General features: G+C 31.3%; 2 protein-coding genes across 6 annotated transcripts; one reads left to right on the forward strand and one right to left on the reverse strand.

Annotated features, from left to right (window-relative positions):
* Positions 1 to 1543: 1543 nt before the first annotated feature.
* LOC145959829 (RNA-binding protein 28) lies at positions 1544 to 7123 on the reverse strand. 2 transcript variants are annotated; one of them, XM_083079021.1, is made up of 13 exons: positions 6250 to 7123; positions 6013 to 6119; positions 5287 to 5411; positions 5073 to 5206; positions 4675 to 4843; positions 4326 to 4594; positions 3877 to 4226; positions 3318 to 3711; positions 3044 to 3212; positions 2717 to 2934; positions 2471 to 2620; positions 2012 to 2383; positions 1544 to 1809 (listed from the first exon to the last, which is right to left on the reverse strand). In XM_083079021.1, the coding sequence occupies exons 3-13, from the start codon at positions 5303 to 5305 to the stop codon at positions 1672 to 1674; spliced, it is 2382 nt and encodes a 793-aa protein (XP_082935147.1). In that variant the 5' UTR covers positions 5306 to 5411; positions 6013 to 6119; positions 6250 to 7123; the 3' UTR covers positions 1544 to 1671. The 2 variants fall into 2 exon arrangements, with proteins under 2 accessions (XP_082935147.1, XP_082935153.1); XM_083079027.1 differs by lacking the exons at positions 5287 to 5411; positions 6013 to 6119; positions 6250 to 7123 and having other exon boundaries at positions 1545 to 1809; positions 4675 to 4791; positions 5073 to 5185.
* Tmem131 (Transmembrane protein 131) lies at positions 6476 to 17377 on the forward strand. Of its 4 annotated transcripts, none has more exons than XM_083079000.1 (23): positions 6476 to 6721; positions 7576 to 7640; positions 7847 to 7875; positions 8587 to 8670; positions 8735 to 8858; positions 9061 to 9174; positions 9258 to 9377; positions 9482 to 9645; positions 9726 to 9912; positions 10020 to 10128; positions 10218 to 10477; positions 10586 to 11002; positions 11090 to 11278; positions 11369 to 11597; positions 11748 to 12120; positions 12206 to 12421; positions 12529 to 12668; positions 12868 to 14138; positions 14401 to 14728; positions 15075 to 15493; positions 15577 to 15775; positions 16106 to 16275; positions 16363 to 17377. In XM_083079000.1, the coding sequence occupies exons 1-23, from the start codon at positions 6628 to 6630 to the stop codon at positions 16450 to 16452; spliced, it is 5391 nt and encodes a 1796-aa protein (XP_082935126.1). In that variant the 5' UTR covers positions 6476 to 6627; the 3' UTR covers positions 16453 to 17377. The 4 variants fall into 4 exon arrangements, with proteins under 4 accessions (XP_082935126.1, XP_082935107.1, XP_082935118.1 ...); XM_083078981.1 differs by lacking the exon at positions 6476 to 6721 and adding an exon at positions 6795 to 7158; XM_083078992.1 differs by lacking the exons at positions 6476 to 6721; positions 9258 to 9377 and adding an exon at positions 6795 to 7158.
* Positions 17378 to 17878: the final 501 nt, after the last annotated feature.

The following is a 17878-nucleotide window of genomic DNA, read 5'->3' on the forward strand; positions in this document are numbered from 1 at the left end:
AATGCAAATATATTTAAAATATAAATTTTGATGCAAATGTAAAAAGCGAACAAACTAACATAATTTGTTAATATTAAAAATATGATATAGTTATTAATTCATAATTTTTATTAATTAGAAGTAGATATAATTAAAAATAAAAAATAGATTAGTGACGAAGAAAAATAGTTTTAAAAAATAGTTGCATTTTGGTAAATATGTATGAAATATCAATAAAAAATAAATCAAATATTTTCATAGCTTATTCTTGCCAAAACATATGTGAATTTTATTTTGATACATACTAAATAGAAATAATAAAATAGGAAAATAATCGTGGCAATTTTCTTCGAGAGAAATCGCGATGTCAGTAAATCAGTAATTGTGAAATTCTCAATTCATTCTTGCGATGCATTCGCTGCACCGTAAATTGTCACAACTTTCCCATAGATCGTCGCTATTACAATTTAGGCGCCGTTTAATGATGCATATCATGAACACGCATTTGTATCAGCATAATAATAAGAATGCAACAGAAACGAAAACAACAATGTCGGTGTTTGCATAATTACAATATAATTAAAATTATATATTACATGAAAAAAGGAATATAAAAAATATATGATACATATATATATTGTATCAAGTATATGTAATATATATTTTTTATATAAAAATATGAAGATAGAATTATGTTTACACATGCATGGAATACTTCGATGAAATAAGATAATGCGATGCAATAATTCTATAAAATACAAAATAAAATAATGAGTTTTAACTTTTTATGAAATAACATTCTAATAATTAATTAAATTCTTACTAATTTGTAAAAAATAAAAGTGAAGAAAATTAGAAAATCAATGTAAAAAAGATAAAACTACTAAAAACTCGATCTCAAAAATTTAAATTAAAAATTCAACACAAAAAAAAATAAAATTTATTAAATACATAACAAAAAAAATGTATTAATTACATAACTAATTAAATATATAACTACGATCAAAAAGTTAACGAAATAAACTTTTTTTTTCTAAATAATCTTTTGCTCTTCAATCTAAATTTTTCTTCCATCCAACCAATAAAAAATACTAATAATTCTATCCTAATTAACAAAAAATATTAATAAAATGTAAATATTATTTTTAATGACAGATTAATCATAGATTAAAACAAATTTTGATTTAAGTAATTAATGTTAAGGATAGTGAGGTACAGGTCAAAATTTAATTTGCATAATTTCAGTTTTTGAAGATCTTACCTAGGATACGTTGTATACATGAAAAAAATCACAATCTGACTGAAGTCACGTTGCTTTGCTTAGCGTTAAAGTATACTTTATTGAAGGTAGTTTGAAAGAAAACCACTCATGAGTGGGAGAACGAATGAAATTTCAAGAAGGGGAAGTATTTATGATACTATGAATAGAGACACAAAAGACATGACATTAAAAAGAGAAAGAATAGGATGCATGTATGTTTCATAGTTGTTTCACTATGAATGAAATAATTCAATATGACATAGAGAAATTAAAATGTAAAAGTTTAATTAGTGATTAAAGGAAATTTTTTTTAATTTTTAAAATGTTTAATTATGTTAAATGATTCTTTTAATTCGTTACATACATACATTAAAAATATTATGTATACTTAAATACATATATTATTATGATCCTTTTCACTTTAATACATTTTAAGATCCATTTGAGGATTCGTACCACTTCGATTTTTTAAGATTAATATCTTTCAATTTGTTTCTATAATTATTTAGAAGCATATTAAAATTTGTATCGTTCGTATCTGTGTCAAATTTCTTTACTTGCTTTATCGCCTGTAAAAAGATGAGACATATATTAAATAAAAAATATTACACTATATGTAAAAAAATTTTAAACAAATAAAGTTCAAAAAAATAAAATATTTAAAAATGCGTGTGTGCACATTGTGTGCGAGTAAAGTACAATGTATATAATAAAATATGTAATAAATCAAATATGTATAGAATAAAATATAGAAGAAATCATATATCTTACTGGGATATTGTCTTGCATTTTCTTTGTTTTCGCCTTTTTCACAACTTCCAATTGTTTAATTGTTTTAGTTAATTTCTTCTGCTTTTTCATAGTCCGCATATGCAAGTCAGCTTGTGACTTAAGTTTGAAATTTGATCTTAATTTGTCCTGACCTAATTTACCAGTAATACCAGTGTATGATTTTTCATTCAATTCGTCTTCAACTACTTTTCTGACTTTAACTTGTTTGGTTGATGTTTCTTCCTTGTCTTCGCTTTTCCTCTTATTTTTATTTCCAGACCACAAGGGATTGCGATCGCGACTTTTCTGAATTCTTCTTTCCTTTGCATTTACCAAAATACGATTTTCTATCGAGAATCCGACTATAGGTCTCTATATGTCATTATTAAAAAATTTTTGATAAAGGTGTATGAAATAAATATAATTAACATTAATCGCAATAAATTTATAATTTCTTACTTTGTGTTTGGAAAATATATTTGGATTATTATTTATACTTCTCAAAGCTTTAAGCGCATCCTCATGACTTGTAAATGTAACAAAACCATACTCTTTTGATTTTCCTTTTCCAGTTGCATCAACATTTTTCAAATCACGCATAATTCGGGCCTTAAAGATATTCTCATTAAATTTATTGCTTACACAATTTTTTTACCTCTTTAAATATAATGTTTATATTATCTAAATAATTTCTAATCTAATTACCTCTCTAATAATAGCTTTAGGTCCGCTATGATTTTTAAATAATTGTCTAAGTTCTGCATCATCAAGATTGGACGGTAGATTGTGAACAGCGAGCCGCACTCTCGATACGAACATGTTCAAGTTACGTAACATTTGCGATTTCCATTGTTCTAATTTGAGACGTTTTTCCATATCGGACATTGATACTTCTACTGCGGCTGGACCTCCAGCCAACACAACTAGAAATTAACAATAGATGTGCTAATATTTTTTTGTATATAATATATAATTTTTTATAATATATATAATATTTATGTCTTATATAACATAGAACATAAGCGTTGTTACCTCCTTCTTTCACAAGGTATAAATTTCTGGAATCTTTAGTCTTTTGTTTTTTCAAATTCGTTTTATTTCCTACTTCGTTCTTGTGTAATGCTCTATGTGCTTCAATTATTTGATCACGCAAACGTAACTCAGTTCCAGCCGATAAACACTTTTCAGCATCTTCAATGTTCTACAATAAAAATTTTTCATGTAATTATGCTATTAAAAAATAAAACGGAATTTTTATAAAATTTAACATTTGTACATATAGATAAATTAAATTAGTGAATCTTACTCTAAACTTAACAAATGCAGTGCCTTTGGAATATTCAGTCAAAGGATCAATGCATACAAGAGCATAATAAATGGGTCCAAATTGTTCCATAAAACTTTTAAGTTCATCATTCTTAACAGAAAACGGTACATTTTTTAGAAAAACTGTTCTTCCCTCACTAACATCATTAGATATTTGTCGTGGATGTTTCGCATTAAAACAATTCTTTTTCTTTTCACTTTCCTCTTCTGTTTTAATGACAGATTGATCAATAGTAATATTGATGTCATCATCATCATTACTATCATTATCATTTTCATTTTCATTATCAGTATCTTCTACTTCATACTTAATTTCTATATCTTCTTCCTCAGATTCAGTGTCCTCTTGTATACTTTTCATTGAGACTTCTTTACTATGAAATTATAAAAATATTAATTATACAGAGAGAGAAAGATAAAAAGATGGAAAAAATGTGAGAAATAAATTTAGAAAAAATATTATAATAAAATAATAAAATTCTAAAAAATATATAAATTGGATCTATTGATACACACACACAATTTGAATTTTTAAATACCTGTTTGATTCAGCATCCACTTCACTATTCTTATCCTCACTATTATCAATTACTGTTATTTCTGAAGTATCATGTACTTCATTTTCATCAGTAGATTCAGTTTTGATTTCAGGTTTTACATCTATATTATTTTCAGAAAATTTATTCTTAGGAACAGCCCAATCAACTATCATAGGCCTGTTTAAAAGAGATTGCATATTTGCGTGATGTATAGCTTTTGCAGCACTTTGTACAACATTAAATTGTACAAACGCAACTCCGGTTTGTTTACCATCAGGTTTGATTAAAATCTTTATTTCATCTATTTCACCATATTGAGAAAAAAATTCTTTTAAATTATCCTCTGTAGCCTAAAGAAAAATATTTGTTAAAAAAATACTATTGAAATAACAGTATTTAAAACATACACATACATGTGTGTTCCTTGACTATGTATATATAAAACAAACCTGGAAAGATAAATTTCGTATTACAATTCTAGCTCGTTTTTTTTGTTTCTTCATTTTCTGAAGCTTTCTCCTTTTCTGCTTGTTCAAATTATCCTTCTCTTTTGTGAATTTCTTCTTTTGTATGTTATTATCTTCATTCTCTTCTTTTTGACCATCTTGAGAAAGTTGTTTTTCATCTTTATCAACTTCTTGATTCCCAGAAAGATCTTTCTCAAGTTTCTCTCTAAATTTAGATTTTGATATAGCCCAATTACAACTTATAGTTCTTCCTATAAATATATCCAAAATTATGCTAAAATCAAATATTTCAAAAAGAAATTAAAACTCAATTCTGCAAATTAATTCTAACCAAGAAACTCCTTTTTATTGGTATTAAATATTGCTTTTGAAGCATCTTCCATATGTTTAAATCGTATAAAACCGCATCCAACTAAATTTCCATCTGGACGCTTTAGAAGGTTTATTTCTGTAATTTCACCAAATGGCTTATAAAACTTTTTTATATCCTCTTCTGTTACCTAACAAAATATAATTATAATTTTTAAAATTAAATATATATAAAACTAAAAAAATATACTAAAAAAGTATAAAACACTAAACACTTCTATATAAAAAACTAAATTATATTAAAAGGTATGTGCTAGGTGTATATGCATATATATTTATATATGCTACAGTGCTATTTTTTAAATTTTAATCAATCAAATAATAACTTGTACATATTGGATTAAGTATTTAAATAGATACCTTAAAGGGCAAATTTCTCACAATTATTCGAGAATTTTGACCATTTTCATCTGCATTGTTTGTATTATTCGTATCGTTAAGTTTCTTTGATTTTATCTTTTGTCGATATACCCAAGATTTATTATTTTTTTGTCCTAAATATATGTAATACAGGTATTAATTATATTAATTGAACTAAATTATTACTTTTAAATAATATTACTGAAATGCTTACCATAATATGGTTTACCCATTTTTTATATAAATTCACATAAATTAGTTCCCTTGTTACTTATTTTATGGTTGCAGTCGCACTGTCGCACGTGCTCATACTGCCAAGAGTGCGTTCGTAAATCTTATCTGTGGAATAAAGTAGTTGACCAATCAGAACAAAATAAGATTTCTTCATCCTGATTGGTTAATTCAATTCAATTACTCTTTTCGAGTAGAATTTTCGAATGCATTCTAATTTCAAAAATACTTGAGATTTTTTCAATAAATTTCGCATACTACTTTAATATCGATATTAAAAGAACTTTATATACTTTCCACTTATTGAAAAATTAAAAATATTTTTCATTTTTTGAAAGAAGAAGAATAATAATTTAGAATTTATTTTGTAGGAAAACAAAAAATTGTTGGCGAAAAGATAAGAATTCTTAATAGAACGTATATAAAATCTGTATAAAATATAATTACACATTAATAATTAATAATAAATAATATTTGAAAAAATACAAAAAAGATTGAGAATTTGTGGAAAATAAGAGAAAAAAAAGAAAATAAAAGGGAGGACTCATAAGTGAAAAACTTTATCATTTTTATCTTATAAACTCTTTTTTTAACACTATATTAATTATTGATTAAGTTGACTAAAGTTTGATTAAAGTAATACTTAATTATGAGCTTATTTAGATGAAATTATTTTTTGAAAATATTACGTTCTATACGTTATACGTACGTAAAAAAGCCCACAATTAATATGTCTCATAGTTGTTTCACTTCAAAAAAATAATCCATGCATAACATAAAATAATTGAAAGATGTAGATATAACAGAAGAAAGGATCTGAAAGAGTAAAACGGAAATTGAAAGATGTAGATATAACAGAAGAAAGGATCTGAAAGAGTAAAACGGAGTAACATATCTTTTTTATCGAGAGAATTATTTTATTGAGAGAATTCATTCTAGGAGTTACCTCGCACATCTGGACTTTTTTCTTTCTTTATATTAAATTATTGGAAAATTATTAAATTATTACTAAAATGTTAAAGATGATACATAATAACTTATTGTAAAGCAGAGCAACATACTTGATACAAATAGGTTATGTAAAATTGGAGCATGATAAGAATTTTTCGAGACGATTCGAAGAGGGCGCGATGGCGCTTCCTCCTGTCGACTGCTTCGCGCGCTGCTCGAGCCCGAAGCCCGAAGCGAAATCGATACCGCGCGCTTCGATAGTACCGAAGTATGGCCGTAAGCGGACTCTCATGTCTGCTAAAGACAAAATAGCGAACAGCAGCAACAGTCGACGTAACAGCAGTACAGCAGCATCAGCCGCGTAGGTGTTATTATGCCCGAGTTAAAGGTGTTCTATTATCTGTTCCTGCTGACGCTACTGGACACGACGTCGCCAATCCGGCCGTCGCTGCACGGCCACAACAATGGTGAACATTTCTGTCTCTCTGTCTCTCTCTCTTTCTCTCTGTCATCTTGTCTCTCACTCTCTCTCTCTCTCTTCCCGTAACTATTTCGATGCTGATCGAAGAGATTCGCTTATTGTCCGATGATGACAACCGTCGCGAACTCCAAGAGCCAATTATTCTGAAAGCGAGCCGTCGAGACGCGACCCTCGCGAAGAAGCGCGATGGTAAACCCTCCGGATTTACGCACACACGCTCCCCGCGGGACGGTCTTTGCGACGAAGGTCACGTTGCGCGCGAGCTTTACGCGCCAAGCGCTGTCACGCGACCCGTGCGTTCCGGCGAGCCGCGCGTCTCGACGACCCATGTTTTTCCAATTTTTTCGCGAAATTATTGCGATAAGGACGATATAACCTCCTCGCGTTCAGCTTGTCACGGCCGACGTGTTTATGTTACGCAAGGTGCGATATATGCGTGTCATAGTTTGCGCTTCGAAAGAATTAGATAACGCTCGTGGTTTGCCATAATTCTAGATTAATTTTCATAGAAAAACAAAACGTATATATGTGAAGCATAAATTATTGATATTATAATTATAGATTTCTTTTCCTCTCCTATACACATTTTTATACATTTCTTTAAATGCTATGTTTAACACTTTTTATGTAGATGTTTTATTTATGCAAAGTTCTATATAGAAATTTTATTTGAGCAAAGTTAAACTAGACTTCGTCATATGTGTGTTATATATATTGTCGATTATTACTGTCTTTATATTATCTTTGCTTGCTTTAAAATACATCTATAAACATGAATATTTATTTCAGTAACATGTATTTAAACTGCTTCGAATTACAATATATTTTAATATTTTATAGCCTTTGTTCAAGATGACAACAATGTTCAATATCTTTTGGATAATATGCCAATATCTATGCATAAGGTCAGTAGTCTTGTCATGTACAATTATATTATACAATCATATATTAAATATTTAAGGAGATGTAAATGCAAAATCAAGGTCATAAAAAAAAACTTATCCCTTTGTAAAGAATAATAAAATGATTGTCAATAATTATTTAATTTATTAAAATAATGTGATATATATCTAGTGCAAAAGGTGTTATATTGGAATTCTATTATTTATAGGATTTTGCTAATACAGTACATGGAGCTGGGTAAGCATAATACTCATTAAGATAATGGTAAGTGGATGTAGGAAAGGTATTCGTTATAATCTTTCTTTCTCTGATACGTTAATCATATAGGGTGTATCGTGAAAAACTTTGCGTATGTATTGTGAAAAATTTTGCAAGCTTCTTTGCTAGATTTTACAATTCAAAGTTTTGCAAAAAAATATTTATATTTAACTGCGTTCTATTTGTACTCATTGAAGTTATCTTGTTGTCATACTATTGTTTCATTTATGAATCAGCAACGTTTACTAAGCTTAAGCGACCTTTAAAATCATTAATAAAACAAAGATAAGATAATTCAACATAGGCATGTTATGTATCTATAAAAAAAGGGGAAAAAATATATATAGACGGTTTTTTGCTTCTTTTTTTTTGCAAAATATATGTATGTATTATAAAGAAGTTAAAAGTTTATTATTATGTCTATCCTGTGCTGATTAAAAAAATTTATGTCTTAAAACAAAGTATGCATCATCAAAATCATTTGTAATATACATTTATTTCATTATATCACATTTCACAAGAAAAGCTAATAGTCTAAATTAATTTGCTTTACTAACATTGTATCTGACTGATTTACTTGAAGCTAATGTTTCTTATACCTTTCCTATTTTCAATTTCCACTATTAGAAGTATTGTACGCAATAATGTAATGATTAATTTCTAATTGGTATTATATATTATATTTTTAAGGGATACTATATCGGACGAGGATAAAATGGAAGATTTGCTTTCTCATATTTCTTTTGAGCCAAGCATCTTGGACTTCAAAGAAAGGTGAATAATATGCTTAAAATATAGCGTCTTGATTTAATATCAAAGAAACTAATTTTTTTTCCAGACAACTTGGTATTCCTCACCAAGAAACTGTGATCATATTTAACAAAGATCACAATAAAACCATACATCTTTCATCGATATCTGGAAATACACGACATTTTCATTCATCATTTTTTCAAAGCAAAGTAAGTGGGATTTAATGGTAACTTCTTATAATTAGAATATGAAAAAAAATTCAAACTATAAAGTAAAGTGCACTTTAATGCTTATATAATAAGTAAGCTGATAATTTTTGAGATCTCTGATTGAATTTATTTTTTAACTTAAAAAATATATAGATATATATATCGAATTAGTTAATATTAATAATTGTTGTGCTTACTTCAGGTAATTCCACCATTGGGGAATACAACATTTAATGTTGTCTTCCTTGGTCGAGATGAAGGTGATATCGATGCGCACCTTTTTATACATACTTTAGACGGGACACTAAAGTATCAGGTAAGAGAACTTATTTCAATCATAGTTTCAATTATGCATATGTGTACGATGTGTTGCATAATAAGATGCTTCTACATCTGCAGGTCAAAGGAATAAGTGTTAGTAGTCCTTATAGACTCCGACCTGTCGATGTCAAGTTACCATTAAATGCATCTTTTACACCTCTTATATATATGCACAATCCTCATCCGGAAGCTTTACAAGTATGCGGAAATATTTATATTGATTACATATATAAGCATATTTACATATATATATATATATATAGCCATTTTAATAATTTAAAACATCTGCTACATAATTAAAGGTGCTGGAAGTATATAGCAGTGGTGGAGAATTTCAATTAGAATTACCATCGGGCGAGCCGGAAGGTACTCGAGAATTATGGGAAATTCTACCTTATCAAACGAAGCCTATCATCAGACTAACTTTTAATGCTTACACGGAAAAAAATCATTCGACATATGTTAGGTTGATTAAACATAATACAATACTATATTTATATCATACACATATTAATATAAGTAATATATATGAAATATTTTTTGCAGATTTAAAGTGAATAATACTGCTGAGATCCTTGTGGTAGCAGTTGAAGTAGAGGTCAAAAGTGGAGCTGGTCTTCATTGGGGTGGGAGTTCTGGAATAATTAATTTAGGTATGGGTGGTTCATTACAGCCGCCTATTCGCCACCCTATTGCTTTAAAAAATTCTGCGAAAAAAGCAATCAAAGTTGTGGTAAGTTGTATGAGCAAACCATTTAAGTTTTTTCGAGTGTAGAAGCAATTTCTAAAAAGAAAATTTCAATGTTTCAAAATATTAAACAAACAAAATATTTGTCGTAGAATATTATAAATACACCTGTATCAAAAGCATTAAAATTGCATTTTGAGCCAGCAATAATTCCAGGAGAGACAGATATACCAATCGCCATTGGAATGCTGGTTTACGATTGTAAGATGCAACATTATCGAATATGTAATAGAAAAATGGCTTATGAGATTATCGCTCTAATTAAAATAATTCTGTATTTATCTTCTTAGGGAAAACCGGTTTGGATCTGCAACACTTTAAAGGCAAATTAATAATAAAAGCAACAGGTCCAGGTGGCTCTAATCAAAAATTAGCAATTCCATGGGTAGCTCAAGTGCTGCAGGGTGGATTAGAAGTAAACACATCAATTACCCATTATTGTTCTCCACAATCTAATCAAGCTCGAAATTTTAGCGTGGTGAACAAATTTAAATTACCACTAGCTATTACGAATGTTACGATGTGTTCGAATGCGAAATCGCTTTTTACGGTAAAAACTTAATTTATTTTTTTTAATTAATTCAGTTTCTAGCATTTTTTCCTTTGTTATTTTATTTCTCAAAATATAAAAAAAAATCTTTGTATGTGAATTTTTCAGATAAAAGATTTTACTCCTAGAGTAATAAAACCCGAGCAAAAGGTCAATATATTTTCTTTACAACTTGCCAAAGAACGGAAGGGTGATAGCGTGAAAATGGAGTCATCGATATTGATACACTCCAACGTATCCGTGACCGAAGTTCCAGTGTTGAGTTACGATGGGAAACTGAGAAAAGTTATGCCGGGCGAAAAGGAAAACGATATGGGAACGATGAATTTTGGCACTGTGGGGAGCGGTACCGAGAATGAAGCAATTTTCGCGCTAGAAAACCAAAATCCCGTCAATGTGGAGCTACATAGCTGGGGTGTGAATATGCCGGGTGCGGTTTTAGAATTGATGGGATGTCAAAATGGTCCTGCGGATTCGTTGGATAAGGAATTTCGAAATATAACTGTATGCAGTCATTCTGGAAACGTAAGTCTCCGCATGATAAATTTACTTGAGTTATAAGATTTTTTTGCGATAAATATTTTTTGCGATAAATATTTTTATTTTTCTCAGCAATACATAAAGCCCGAGTTTCTGGCGATTTTTAAGATCAAGGTGAAGACTCCTATGGTCGAGGAAGACACGATTGTCGGCGATGTTTTCGTGCGAACGACATACGAGCGATTTACTTTGCCGGTGTATATGCGGGTTGCGCACGGCAAGATTTCCTTGAAGAAGCTTATTTTTACCGATTGCTTCCCTGTGAGTTACAATCTACAATCAGATTTTTCCAGAGTTTTTCCTTGACAAGATATCCGTTGTGAGTTTATATATAATCTCAATGCCGGATAGGGATCGATCTGTGTGCAACAAGTGAAGGTGCACTCCACATTTTCAAGACCGATGGAAGTGACGCATATTGCATCTATAAACAAGGACGACAGAATAAAATACATCCCATTGGAGGAAGCTACCATGCCAGTCATATCCAAGGGCGAGAATAATGTCGGCTCAATACAGATCGATCCTTTGGTGACTTGCAAGCAACATTGTTACTTAGGTTTATCAGTAGATACCAACAGTAAGCATAATACATTAATTGTTTTTGCAATTTATAAATTTAAGACTCATCGTCGTATTTTGATCTTCATAATTATTTTACAATGAAATTATTGTATTAACTATTTAGATATTTTAAAATTAATAATACTTTATTTATTTTAATTTATAGCAGGAAATCAATGGTTGAATACAATGAGCCTTCCCTCGCACACTCGCGACTCCGACTTGAACTTGTTGAACACGCGACACACGCGTTTCGTCAACTCTACCGCGGATGGTTCGTGGGAAAACGTCACAATGCGCTTGGACACAACCGAAGTGCGCGGTCATCGGTTTTACGTGAATATTAAGCCATACTGGCCGAGTCTGTTGGTCGGTATAAAAAACAAAAGCGTTCTGATGTTCCCACTGACGCAAGTCGGAAACACATCGTATAGAACGATCAAGTTGCACAATCCGAGCGCGAGTCCGCTGTTAGTTCAGCTGGTCATGGATTGGAGCTATCCTCAAGGAGCACGTCTTTATCATTCTTTGCCAACGAAGTATATAATTGATCATTTGGTTTATTTGACAATCCTTTTCGAATTAAACTGAAAATTATCGATGAGAATTTTAATATTTGTGCAGATTTAAGCCTGTTTGCACGGAATGTTCGTCTACAGTTCCGGAGGAGTTCAAGTTAGAAGAAAATGTGGCCGATCGAGAGCTATTCGAGAAACAATGGGGTATATCGGTGGCGTCTCAATCGGTTCCTTTGTATTTACATCCTTTGGAAACAAGGATGATTCGTGTGGCATATACACCCTTCTCTGCTTCGGCATCCTCTGGTTTTTTATATATTAGGCAAGTGTTTCCATTAGATAAAGGAAAAGAGAAAAATATTAGTAAGGGATAAGAATAATACAATACAGTTGTTACGTATTGACGTTCGTTTTACGTTGCTGTTCCAGAAATAATATGACTATTTTAGAAGTCTTACGTATGAGTGGTCGAGGTGCGAGCGCGCAATTTCGATTCGGCAATCGTAAGCCGGGATCGACTACGCCCCTGTTGTTTGAACTCGTGGATAAACATTTTAAAGATTGCGAACGTATGTACGTTTCCTCATCTTTGTCTAAAGAAAGATCTTTATAATATTTATGAATATCATCCTGTTATTGTACTTTCGCAAATTTTGCCATTGAAAACTCAGTAGCTTTTTACATTGCACATTTTTTGGTAATTTTAATCTCAAGAAAAATAATCTTGAAACAAAGAAATTTTATTTTATAATACTTATTTTTTTTCAGGAGACCGTAGTAAATACGCTACGACTCCTGTTCTCACTGTAAAGCGCTCTTTTACGGCTAGGAATACGGGGGAATTGCCGATTGAAATTTACGGCTTCTACATTAATGACTGGCGTTGCGAGGGTTATGGTTTCAAGATACTCGATTGCGCGCCTTTCAAGCTGAATCCGAACGCCACTAGAAGAATAGAGATAGCATTCACGCCAGATTTTACGTTGTCGCGTGTGGAACGGAAGCTGTTGGTGTTGACGAGCGTAGGACCAGACGGAGATGAAAATGTCGAAAATGGTGTGGTGATACTTAATCTATTGGCGATTTTGCCAGTGCATTCATTAGATTTGTGCGCACCAGTGCTCGCCAGACCATCGTGGGAACGCGCAATACGGTGGATTGCCATTAGCATCTCGTCGATAGTATTGGCGAGCGTTTTCGCGGTTTCGTTCTTCGAGGCGGATAGAATACTACGGGGAGCCTTAGCCAATTACTCGAAAGAGAGTCCGGTACAACCGCCCCTAGATCTGAGGCTGCTGTCACACATTTCGATGCATAACTCGACGCAGATCAGTACCCTTAACAAGAACGAGAGAAGCGGATCAAATGACGATAAAAGCAAGACAAAAAAGGATGAAGCTTGTTTTCCGGACTGGTCATTGATGAACGTGAAGAAATGTAAGGATAAAGACACGCAGAAAGGATTAAAGATCCCGGACTGGTCCACCGAGGAGGAACGCAGATTCAAATTGGACACCGAGTCTAAAGATCTGCTGTCTTTCAAGCGATGCGAAGAACCGTCTAATGTAGATAGCACTACTAATCTGAATACGTCATACGGATCGAAAAAAAAGAATAATAGTAAAAAGCAAAACAACGTTCAAGAAACCCAATCGGACAATTGTGTGACGAATGACACGCTCATGGATACTCAGTTAATTCAAGAAAAAAAGTATACCGTTAATATGGTTACGAAGTCGAGTCCGACATCGAACAGAAAAGGAAAAATTCAATCTACGCAACCGACTGTAAAGGAAGAGCCAAAGTTCGATCATGAAATTCAAGTGGACGCGGGAATAATTAACAATCGGATTAACAAATTGGACCACAAGCGAAATAAACAAACGAATAGCATCGCAAACAATAATAGTAATCACAATAATGTTTCTTTGAAAAAGCTCGAATCAACGAATGTTCAAAAAACCATTCACCTTTCAGAGGAAGAGACCTCATCCACGACAACGGAGAGTTCGACTCATGATGAAACAACATCCTGTAAAGTAAGTGTTAATTATGTCGATTTATTAAAGGATTATAAAAAATTTTAGTTTAACTCAATTGTATTTTACTTTCTAAATAATCTTATATGTGTATTAAAATAATTAAATATAATTATATAATGTAATTTATAAATAATTATATTTAATTATATATGTATATATTCATAATCAAATTTCTGTCTCAAAAATGAGACATTAATTCCGAGAAAATAGATTGTTTCCACAGAAGATTTATGAAAGTTCTTTTCTATTTTTTATTCAGAATTTTGATCAACCATGCGGAAAACAAGAAAAGCTCCAAAGAAAACCGATATCTAAGAAAAGCAAACCTCAATCTATTCCTCCTGTGCCATGTATAGATTATAAGGATAATTATGAAGGTGACTGTGATGACGATGACTACGATAAGGAGAAACAGAATAATCCAAATAGATGGAAGACGAGCTCTAATAGATCTAGCACGAAGCACCATGTTCATACTTTACGTACCGTCGAATCATCCTTGAAGTTACCACGTCAGAATAAGAATCAACCACGGAAGGAGAAGACAGTGCAAAAACGTCGTGTAGCTGATAAAACGCACATTAAATGTATGTTATTCATATGTAATGTCACATATTGTAACAAAATTTCTCTATTATAGATATTTGTTTTTAATTGTTAGATTGTTAAATTTCGAATCAATATAATAACATATAAAAGTAAATTTTATTAAATCCATATTAAATCTACTAGTCTGTTAAATTTATAAATCGCTCAATCTCTTTCTTTATTCTTTAATTCATATAAATCGTATTTATAATATATTTAGTCATATAAATATGTCAAAATACTAATCAAAAAACACTAGTATCTCTTTATTAGATGGTGATTTTTAACTGTATATGTATCTTGTATAAAAAAATTTATAAAAATTCTTATTTTTTACTATTATAGCTCCTCCTGTAAACGGAAACGTAAACCAAAAAGAGGACGTAACGCGCAGCATAGGAACAATAATTCCCACTCCATTGCCGCCTCCGCCCTCCTGTTGGGGTGAGAACAGAGCTAAGTTCAGTGACGTGGTAGCCCGAAGTCAGGAGATTGTTTTGCCGTTCTCCAATTTAAATCACAAGAGTCAAACAAATACGTCAAATCTGTCCACGGTGTTCGGCACTGATGTTCAATATGCTAAACCACAGTCGACACAGGAGTTATTGCAAACATCGAACGAGTATAATTTGATGTCAAAACCGACCTCTCTTTGTATTGCATCATTGGACAAAGATAAAGCACTCAATTCGGAGCCTCTAATCTTACCGCCGGATTTGCAACATTCGAATAGTTACTTCATCAATACTTTCGCAGAACATCCTGTAAATATCACAATTTGAATGAACTTTATTCTTGAATATCATTATAAATTCAAAATGCTCATTTATCATATCGAATCTTGCAGTTTGAACGCGAGCTGGTGCCATATGACGATCTTCCAGAAACCGACGAGCCTTTAGTAGAACTGGAAACACCTGAAGAAGACACGCGATGTCAATTGTGGGAAGATCCTACTCCTATGATAAATTTGATGGCAGACAGTACAAATGGATTTCAATTGGAATCGAAGACAACGGAGAAATCTGTGATGTCTGACTTGAAAGGTATTTAAACAATTTATTTAGAAAAAAAATGTTATGCATGCGAGAGAATATTTCTCACCTTAAAGTATCTAAATTAAGTTTAAAATGGATGCTTTCCATTTAGTGACATACAAGCATCATCTTTCTATTTTTGTTATTCACTGGATGTTGTAAAAAGACAAAATGACGCTTGTCGACTCGTACCGCTTATTGAAAAACACACAATATAGACAAAATTCGTCTAAAATATTAGATAACATATATGAGATTCGTCTAATATATAAGATTTAAAAAAAATGTATATACAATGTACAATAATATTTTAACAAATGTACATTAAATACATTGTAGATAATTGGACAGTTGATACGAATTGGGAACCATATACGAGAGGAGCGGTTGGAGAGGAACGTAGTGGCGTGTGGGGAATCAATACAGGAGGTGTGTGGGCTGCAGCACCTTGGGGTGCAGCTGCACCGCCTATGATGTCGCAAACATTACAATCAGAGTCGGATACGCAAGTAAATAATGATAATAAATATTAAAAAACGTCTAACGTGGAATGATTCATAAAACATTTCTTTTTTTTTTTTTTATAATTATTCCAGGAACGATCCGGATTTGATCCGTTTCGTTCGCTCAGCACAATATGGACGCCGTCATCGACCGAATCGTGGAGAACGAAACGCGAGGATTAATCTCTAATGGAAGGAACGAAGCAATGTTTTATCTTGTGATATCGTATTTCTATTTCACGATTTTTTTGGCGAAAATCGAAAGTAAACGACGGTTTCAACAGCGACAATATAATTGCCGCGACCGTGATATACGGATTCGAAAGCCGCATTGGAAATTGTTATATTTTGTTACAACTACGCTGAGCGTACTTTGTGATATGATTGTTACTATTACTTTGTTGTACGATAGTAACACATAGATATGAATAGTTTCTCGAACGAGTTATTTTCATATTGTTTCTTAAACCAAAATCTAGATATTACATTTTTCATTTTTTATTTCATTATTTAAAGCATACTAATGCGATACTTTAAATTACTGTGAGTGAGGTGTACTTCATGCAGGATAATCGATTATTCTTTTTTTTTTGTTTGGTTATAAGGGATGTATATATATTAATTGATCGACTACAAATGAAATGGAAATAGCACATGTGGAATTACAGAATTTGCATAAAAAAAAAATGAAAAAATACAGTTTCTCATATTATAATCACAGCACGTATTAATTTAAAGAAACAACTATATACATGGCTTATATATGGAAATTTATAATTTGCTCCTTGATTTACAGCACACTCTTTCTCTTCTCTTGCGATATTATCCGTGTATGCATATGTAAGGGGAACTAAAGATGGAAAAGAGAACTATCGCGATACTCGAGAGTCCTGGATCTTGGTATATTAACCACGAGTGATAATTAAGTTATTCGAGACGAGTGAGAACTGTGATTTTTTATAGTCTTGACTTGTAGAGTATACCTTCAAGCAAATTTTCAAGACAAGTTTTACAAGGTTGCGTATACAAAGTATGAAATGAAAGAAATGTGTACCTATTCTTCAAGACTGGTAATCGTTGTGTTTTAATAAAGAAGTCACAAAAAATACATTGTGATGTTTTCAAAAGTAAGAATTTTTTTCCTCACAGAAGTCGAAAAAGAACATATCATGAGCTTCTCTTCAGCAAAACGATATGACACTGACAGTTCACATATATATTTAAAAAATAGTAAAATGTATTACTTCATGTGATTTAATTTTTTTATATTTCTTCATGTTATTTCTCTGTAAAGCTGTAATAGTTTATCAAATTTATCTTAATCAGCAGATGCGATTGATTCGATTTCTAAATATGATATAAAATTCTTTTTAAATTATAAAAAAAGCTCTCTATAAAAATGTCAATCTACAACCCATTTTCGATGCATTCGCCAAAACGCACGACTTGGCCTGTTGTATCCTTTTGAGAAGCAACTGCAAACAAAGTTTTCGTGTTATGTTTCTCACCAGTTTATACTCAAATTATTTACAATTAGAGAAATATATAAAAACGCTATATCTATTGCACTTCTTTTTTTGATACGCACATCTGTGATGTCAAAAAAATT

The sequence above is a fragment of the Camponotus vicinus genome, unplaced genomic scaffold, assembly GCF_025532165.1.
Source record: "Camponotus vicinus isolate PSW18456_S1 unplaced genomic scaffold, iyCamVici1.0 SCAF_1, whole genome shotgun sequence".
In the NCBI taxonomy this organism is placed as follows: Eukaryota; Metazoa; Arthropoda; class Insecta; order Hymenoptera; family Formicidae; genus Camponotus; species Camponotus vicinus.

What these genes read in the sequence shown, in the direction of transcription:
- LOC145959829 (XM_083079021.1), bottom strand. An exon ending in ATACCTTGTGAAAGAAGGAG is followed by an intron (nt 2,935 to 3,043) that starts GTAACAACGCTT and finishes GTTAATTTCTAG; the next exon opens with TTGTGTTGGCTGGAGGTCCA. An exon ending in AAATGCAAGACAATATCCCA is followed by an intron (nt 1,810 to 2,011) that starts GTAAGATATATG and finishes ATCTTTTTACAG; the next exon opens with GCGATAAAGCAAGTAAAGAA.
- Tmem131 (XM_083078981.1), top strand. Translation starts at nt 6,810, where the DNA reads ATGCTGATCGAAGAGATTCGCTTATTGTCCGATGATGACAACCGTCGC. An exon ending in ATGCGAAATCGCTTTTTACG is followed by an intron (nt 10,478 to 10,585) that starts GTAAAAACTTAA and finishes TGAATTTTTCAG; the next exon opens with ATAAAAGATTTTACTCCTAG. An exon ending in TGATAAAACGCACATTAAAT is followed by an intron (nt 14,729 to 15,074) that starts GTATGTTATTCA and finishes TTACTATTATAG; the next exon opens with CTCCTCCTGTAAACGGAAAC.